The sequence below is a fragment of the Lygodium microphyllum genome, unplaced genomic scaffold (assembly GCF_053477565.2).
Source record: "Lygodium microphyllum isolate KBCC unplaced genomic scaffold, Lygodium_microphyllum_v1.1.10 scaffold_512, whole genome shotgun sequence".
NCBI lineage: Eukaryota > Viridiplantae > Streptophyta > Polypodiopsida > Schizaeales > Lygodiaceae > Lygodium > Lygodium microphyllum.
The window spans coordinates 9171-17570 of NW_028229961.1; the positions used below are offsets into that span (position 1 = coordinate 9171).

The window sequence follows — 8400 nt, forward strand, 5'->3', positions numbered from 1 at the left end:
AGTTGAAAGCCTTCCAAGAGTAAGGATGGAAAGTTACTTAAGAAACATTGATCATCTCGGAGCATCTTGAAGTCTTTTGAGCATTCAAGTCTTTTTCAAGATAGTAAAACCTGTATTTTCCATCAATTCTTAATCTCTCACATTCATTCTCTTGTTGGGCTCTTGGGGGTTGCACCTATAAGAAATAATCTATATAGCGTGTGTTCAAAGGGATCAAGAAATACCCTTTCTTTACATGCTATAAGGCCATAAAATGATCATTTTTTGTTTACTAAACTTGTAATTTTTTTTTTCAAATTGTACTTAAAAACCCTTGTAAATACAATTATGTAAAATTTACTAAAATTTAGAATACCCTTTCTTTTAAACTCACATGGTATCTTACATGTTCTATAAGGTACACCCCTTGGGGTTGAGCTTAATCCAATTTCTTGAGAGATTAAAGAATTGAAGATCTTCATGAAATTTGAGCCCATTCATTGTTAGAATCATCTCTTCATTAAATCACAAAATTAGAAGCCTTTGATTAGCATTGTAACATTGCCTTTTGATTGAAATCCACTTAGAGAAGCATCAATAGGAGTGAGTCTATCTTTGTAAATATTTTTTAGCTACTCCCTAATCATGATTGGTTTACTCTTGATGAAAAATTGATAAAATAGAGTAAATTTTGTAATGGACAGTGAGCCATTAATCCAAGAGTACTCTCATTACCTAATCTTTGTCCCATTTGATTGCTCTTTTTCAATTTCAATTGCATTTCCAATTCTTGATTGATTAGAGTAGCATACTACTGCCATGTTGAAAATACCCACCTAGACTGTAATTAATAGAAATTAGAGATATATTCTAGAAATATGTCAATAAATACTTGTTGTCAGAATGGCACAAGTATATAAAATGTAAGAGGTCATTTACTTATCATCATTCCTGCAATAATACAAGATCCTCTTCATCTCTAACTTATTATCCACCTTCTATGGCTTTCTCTCTTTTCTCTCTCTTCTTTCTCTCTCTACTTCTAGTCTTTCTCTCTTCTCAACTAGACCTTCTCTCTCCTCTACAAAATTTTTATCTCCTCTCAATCTCCTTTACAATATTTCTAAGGGAATCATAAGGAAATATAAAAAGAAGCTTCGATATTGATTAATCTAGAAATATTTGATCAAATGGAGAGGTTGTCTATCACTTGAAGAAGCTTCTTGGAGACTAATTACTATTTTGAAGGAGTTTCCTTATCTTTAAGATGCGATTTTGGCTGAAGAATAGTCAAACTTGGCCCCTATTCCTCTACAGATTGCTTACAAATAGCTCACTATTTTAGAATAGGTCGTATTCTAGCTTAATGATAGAGAAATAAACTTATATGACTTGGAAGGGCATGAAACAAGCTTTCTTTACCGTATATCACACTTGATTTTGATTAGTCCATAAAAGTTATTATAGTTTTAATATAATAGCATATGTACTAGACAATATGTTGTCTCCTTTTTATAGGAGTTCATTTCTAAAATTTTTTGGCCAACTTTCTAGCTTTATGGATCGAAATCATTTTACATATGTCATATTTGGTTCTTGGTTCCAAATCCCATCTATTCCTTCAAGATTATTGTTAAATTCTTCAAATGTAGAAAGAGAGTACCCTACCATTTCCAATGTTTGAAGCCATTTGCAATAAGTCTCTCCTTTTTTTTTTGAGGATAGAAACCATTATATTGTGGTTACTTGCACTATATTACCTCGAATCACATATGGAAGTGGAAAAAATAGAAAAAACACAATAGGATCTGATCACTTTACCTTGATGCTTGATGGTGCTAAATTGAATAGAGGGCATTGATTGTAGATATTTTTTACTATTGTCAATATATGTACTAGTACTTGCTTTGATATGTTTATTGAAATAGCATCTATGTACTAGTGGTATGCGCACCAACATTTAGTGGCATGGATATTGGCAACTATATCCGCAGTGCTTATTTGACAATTATATCGGTCTATATACTCATGCCACAAAGTTTTTTGAAAATGTGTTAGAATTTCCTTCATCTCATATAATGGGAGACTTTAACTGCTAAGAGGCTATGGAAAGTAAACTCAAAGGAACCAATAAATGTGCATTAGAACATAAGATTTATGCTAGAATCCTTAGAGCAACCCCATGGTTGTATTATAGGGTAAAAATCTCATTTTTCCACATGAACTCCTTCCTGATAATCTTTAAGATCTACAAATTCTCTCTTATTCAATGTAAACTCCATGTTAGAAAAAAAACACATGTTAAAAAAGTTAGTGATTTAAAATGATTTCAGTAGTTTCAAAGGTTTCAAAAAAGCTTACAAAGTGCCACAATTTATCAAAAGAATCTAACTTCATGTTGGTTACATGAATTGAAAAGATACAAACAAGTGCACTTGAAGACATTTTGTTTTCCTTAATAATCATTTCCACAACCAACCAATTTTTAAAAATAATGGTGCTCTCTATGATAGTTTTTGTATTGTTTTTGAAAATAAAAGGATAATCATGGAATAAGTATAGGTTTTTAGTGTTTCTTAAAATCATTTCTTAAACCAACCAATTATTTTTAAAAATAATGGTGCTTTGTATGTAGTTCATATGTTGTTGTTGAAAATAAAAAGGGTAGTTATGGAATGGCTGTAAACCTCTTTAGTAGGGTTCTGTAATCCATTCCAAGTTGAGTTTAAATGTAGCCAAAAGTGGCATGAATGGGCACCAACAAGGTGCTACCTACATTGAAGCTACAAGAATAACACTAAAGCTAGCAATGATTTGCCACATTGGTAGGCAATGGTTTTATGAGTTTGCAACTATAGTGTATGAGCAACATGCATTGCCATGTAAGGTGGAAACAGACAATTCCAAAATTAGCTTCTAGGTATTTTGAGTAATAAGGAAGAGACACTAGTAGAATTGAGCACCAGTGTATGTTGCACCAAATTGCCAATATGTAGGTATTGCATTGTAGGAGATAAGGTTCCTTCCATCACTTGTGACTATACGAAATGAAATTGATTGTCCCACTAGTTTGGCCCCAATTTGCCAATTTTGACCCCAATTTCGTGTCATTGGCATCCACCCAGTCCGTGTTCCCTTTATGTAGACAGCTTGAACATCCCCAGCCCCACCCACGTTGAATATCATCACCAAGTTGAAGTTGGGGTTCCCATTCATTGTGAATTTGATTCCACCTTTCTTTGTACATGGGACCCTGCACCATCAAAACCCAACACCAACAATGCATCAGATGACAAATTACTAGGTTTGACCTATCCCCTAGGTTCTATAACTAGTCTATTTATCTCACGATCTGTAACTCCAAAGCCATATTGCATGTTGCTAATTTCTCATTTACAAACTTCATTGAATTGAAGAATGCTTATCCTAGTGACATGAATATATGAATCAATTATCAAAGGATGTTTTAGAATGCACGTTCTATTCGTCTTGTTGTATCACGTGTAAATCCAGTTATTCGATACGGCCTCCCAAATATTGGCTGTCCCGATAGCTATCAGTACCTTAGAATATAGTACTAAGATTATTGTACACAAGAATTATGCTGGGAAGATCCCAAGGCCATACCGTCTGTACAGGACCGGCACTATACCAGCCTGGTATTGAGCAATTTGCGTGAATGCGGGTTGCGCCATATCGAAATGATTTCTGGGCGGGTTGCACCAACCTCCAGCGTTGGTTGGATGAGCCCAATTTGGAGGACAGAAGTTAGTAGCAGTCACGATGATGGATGGATTTCCAGGCAAGCACCACTGTGGCTGGTTGTAGCACTTGATCTCGTAGCATGCACCGCAACTCAAGCCGTAATTGAATAAGGTGGTACTAAGCGCTACCGTGTTGGTGCCATAGCCATTGTTGTAAAGGTTTCCATATCCACAAGCACCACCTGCAAAGTCGCCAACATTCATTAAGAAGGCATGATCACCGAAGCACTATCCAAGTGGTAACATTACCTTATGGCCTGCCCTCTGATTTGCATAAGCAAATCACCTCTGCAAATGGAGCCGAGTAATATCGCCGCATTAGAGTAAAGGTTTACCATCTACATAGGTGTGCTCTAGGTTATAATAGAAATGAATTGACGCCAATCACTGTGAGTATTTGCTTATTTTTTAAGGTTATGGACATTTCTCCTTTCTCATCATTCTTCCCACACCTTAAAAACTTGTTGGGCACATTCGAAATAAGTTGCTTGACAAACATGGGACTTTGTTTCCAGGCTATGGACTTGCGTTAAGTACATTGCGAAGGGCTCTTAATCGAATAAAGGTATTTAACCTTATATCATTAGACTACGGCCATAGCATTCTCATCTATTTCATTTCTTGAAGCGGATTGGGATTCGCATGTTTGAAATGACTAGAAATGTTTATGTCCTTTAAAAAGTCTCTAGAATTCTCAGTCATATTGGTTGCAGTAGAGGCTTATGGTTTTGGCAAGTGGCTTTTATGGTCCCAAAGGGTTTGGTTTATTTGTATGGTCACTCCTTGTGCGTGACAATGGGGAATGCTGTAAATCTTTAGGGGCATTAGCAAGTTCCTTGTTTTTCCTTTGAGAATGCATTAAGTTGTTGTATTAAAGTGAAATGAAGATGTTCAGAACGACCTGGGTTTAGAGCCTTAGTCCATATGCAACATATCTAAGGCATTGCAAAAGGAGAGAGAGAGAGAGAGAGAGAGAGGTGTGAGTGTGCTACCCATAGTCCCGGAGGCGTCACTTCCTCCGTAGAAGGTCGCATGGGCTTCAGACCAGGCGGAGTAGGAGAGTGCGCTACCCACACGAGGTCGCGGAGGCAGGCGGCGTTGAGGGAGCGCGCGCCTTTTCTTGGGAGGCGGCAGGGCCGGCTTCCTCGAACTCGCCCTCCGCTTAATCGACCTCAAATACGACGCTCGGCTTATCCTCTTCCTAGACAGCCGCGCATCCGCCCCTTCACCACTCATCGCGACCATCATCATCGACACAAGCAGGCACACCACCATCCCCACCAACACGGCTCTGCTTACCGATTTCGAAGCCCTGTCATCATCATCATCATATGAGATTCATATACATATGATTATCACAGGAGAGAGAGAGAGAGAGAGAGAGAGAGAGAGAGAGAGAGAGAGAGATCAGAGAGAGAGAGATCATTGTCAACAGGTTAACCTAATTCTTCTAGGTTATTCTCTCGCTACCACACATTATATCAGCGTCTTCACCTACACATTCTTAATTATCTTAACCCAACCAACCATTCTCGGTTACCTCACTATCGCACATAATCATGAACAGCTTAGCCTACACCATCTTACTTTCTAGCTTCTCTACGTTACCTTCCCTATCGCAAATTATCCTACACATCCCGGGTTGCATCCCTACAATCGCGCAGTACTATATCAGCGGCTACATTAGCCTACTTCAATCCAGCTTATCTCGCTAGCCCCGCATAATTATCATCAGCGATTTGACCTAGCCCTGAGCACATAACATTCCGCCATATTTCCTAACTCCTGTCAAGATTGATTGCTTGGTGCATTACATCTTGGCGAAGCTTGTCATTAAGACGTCGCAGCAGAGCGTGCTTCAAGGTGTTACTCCGGGTGAGTCAGAAGGAAGACGAGACGAAAACTGGAGACATGGAGGCTCATGTGTTAGCGGGATCACGTAGTGTTGAACTCGAAAATAAGAGCTTCGATAATAAGAGCGACAGATGATGGATGTGGTTATAATATGAATATATGACACAGAGAGAGAGAGAGAGAGAGAGAGAGAGAGAGAGAGAGAGAGCAGGTTTCTTAGTGGGGAGGGCGTGCTCTCTTTGTGATGGTCACGATTCGTCCGAATAACTACTGCCAACGACAGCACGAGTATTTAACTGGTAAAGGGACCCGTGTGTGACACCTGGGGGCCATCATTCTTATCGATAACCAACCGGCCTTACCTTTTTTTCTAGAGTATTATATAAAAATTTGGGTCATAATATGGTTTGGTAACTACTAGCATCCTTAGTATTGATTTATTGACAATAAACCAATTGCTTGGGCGCCTCATGTTGGGAAATCTACTATATTTTTATACAGTCCATGTCTTGGTGATTTAATGTGTTAATTTGTACTTAATGTCATAAGTAGGGCCTTTTTGGTCTCCTAATAGCTAGCATCATTTATAGCTATATAACCAATTTAGTGACATTAAACCAATTGCCTAGTGCATCATGTGGGGAAATGCACTAAACTTGTATACATTCAATGGCCATTGATTTAATGTGTGCTGATTTGCACTCCATGTCATAAGCAATAGTGCATGCATGACTAAACCAAACCAGCAACCAACACCCCCCCCCCCCCCCCCCCCAAAAAAAAAAAAATCCATTCTTTTCAATACTATGGTAATAATATAATAGATTGATTAACATACTTGTATAAGATAAAAATACCATTTCTTATTTGCAAGGTTCTTCCTAACCATCTCTCTCTCTCTCTCTCTCTCTCTCTCTCTCTCTCTCTCTCTCTCTCTCTCTCTCTCTCTCTCTCTCTCTCTCTCTCTCTCTCTCCCATAGCAATGTAACACTATAATATTTAAAACAAGGGAAAATGAAAGGTATCATAGCATATGAGAGCATAAATTGAATTGTTAAGAGAAATTTTGTATAATAGGAGTTTTCTTTAGCAACAACTTGTATGAAGGGTTTGATAAAATTATAAATATTGAAAATTGGAAGGGAGCTTAGCAGACATCACTAAACATGGCTCCTTCCCCAATAAGGGATCACCATATAATTGGCCTTCTTATCCTAAAGCATGTCAAGAACCACAGAGCCTTCAAGCAACTCACTAGAAGCTAGATATTGTATCTCATATCATATATGTAAAATGTTCTTCAAATGAAGTGATTCTATCTTGTAATGTCACAAGAATTTCACAAAGGAATTCTATAAATCAAGTACTTAAACTAATGTTTCCAAAAAGATCAACAAATATAAAAAATTTCAAGATTTTTGAGAAAGTAATACAACATTAAAATTTTTAAGAAAGTAATAAAGCTAGTTGGAAACATGATATATATCATATTAGCTATTAGAATGTGTCATAATAGAGATTAACATGATTAAATAGTATTAATGTATAGAGGCTTCTAAACTATGATATAAGGCTCAACATGGCATTTAGTATTATGAGTTGAACTAAAGGTCAAAGCTCCTATTCTTAAATCAAACCTATATGGTAGGTCTATCCTTTCAATTCTGCATTTTAAGGGCACTTTGATATCTTGTTTAGCATGTATAAAACAAAAGCCTTGAATATCCCTAAACTCTTTGAAAGAGAGTGCTGATCCAAAAACACAAGATATTATAAGATTGTATGTATCCTATTGTAAGTACATAAAGATGGACATTTCAAATGGAAAGTAATTATTGGAGATGGCATTGATTCATAGGATCTGTAAAAAAGAGTAGCATGTGTGTACAAGGGATATTTTGAAAGGGAGTGACGGATCGAAGGTTGGACTCGAGAGCTATGGCGGGAGAGCAAGAGCAAGAAAGGGAGCGACTAGAAATGGGAACTCCAACCCCAACACTAAAGTGTCAGGGGGCCTTCCTTGATTAGTTAGGGTTCGTAAAGAATGGGCGCCCGACAATCGGGCAAGGCATCATGCACATAGGCCTTTATCCCCAACAACCTCCCACTTAAAGGCAAATGTGCCCAAGTGAGGATAGAGAAAAAAAAAGAAAACAATACAACATGTACATAAATACAATTGGGACAAACCCGACAACAGGATGAGGAAACTCATCCTATGCCCATCCTCCTAAAGAAGGCCAGAAATCCCGCTGAGATCTCAACACATAGAGTACTCCCAACACAGCTGTCATCATAGGCAAAGGACACCATAATGGTGACTACATCTGAGGTCTTTAAACCAGGCAAGAGCGGAGTAAACAAGACATCCTGCTCGCCGAGAGAACACCCAAGAAACATGCCAGAGACAGTCAAGACCATAAAGGTCAACATCGTGCAAAGGCACGGAAACAAGCCCTGCGTAAGCATCAAAGCTGCAAATGGGCATAACCTCATAGTAGCCGTATAAGGCAGGTCCCAAGAAACGGCCAAAGGCATAGGGAAACCAAGATTACGCATACACATCAACACCCTCCTACACGGCAATACATAGAAGCCATAAGGCAGTGGACACAAGTCCAGTAGTAGCAGAAGACACCGTTGAGTAGCGTACATGTAGAGCCAACCAAGTCCAGAAAGGCTTGGAAAACAACCAAGGTGGGGTGCTACACACCAACTGTAGGTAATAAACTGCCACATCCAAGTCATAGCCCTCAATAGGAATGCATAAACCTGTAGGAGCACAACTGCAGCATAGCCAACT

The 8400-nt window shown here is 38.3% G+C and overlaps 1 protein-coding gene across 1 annotated transcript; it reads right to left on the reverse strand.

Moving 5' to 3' along the window:
• Window positions 1-2543: 2543 nt before the first annotated feature.
• LOC148008038 (expansin-A4-like) lies at window positions 2544-4885 on the reverse strand. The gene is made up of 3 exons (XM_087674514.1): window positions 4736-4885; window positions 3607-3925; window positions 2544-3232 (listed from the first exon to the last, which is right to left on the reverse strand). The coding sequence occupies exons 1-3, from the start codon at window positions 4737-4739 to the stop codon at window positions 2926-2928; spliced, it is 630 nt and encodes a 209-aa protein (XP_087530640.1). The 5' UTR covers window positions 4740-4885; the 3' UTR covers window positions 2544-2925.
• Between the last annotated feature and the right edge of the window lie 3515 nt (window positions 4886-8400).

Coding starts and splice junctions, on each gene's coding strand:
- LOC148008038 (XM_087674514.1), bottom strand. Junction 3,233..3,606: donor GTGCCGGTCCTGTACAGACG/GTATGGCCTTGG, acceptor TTGATGGTGCAG/GGTCCCATGTACAAAGAAAG.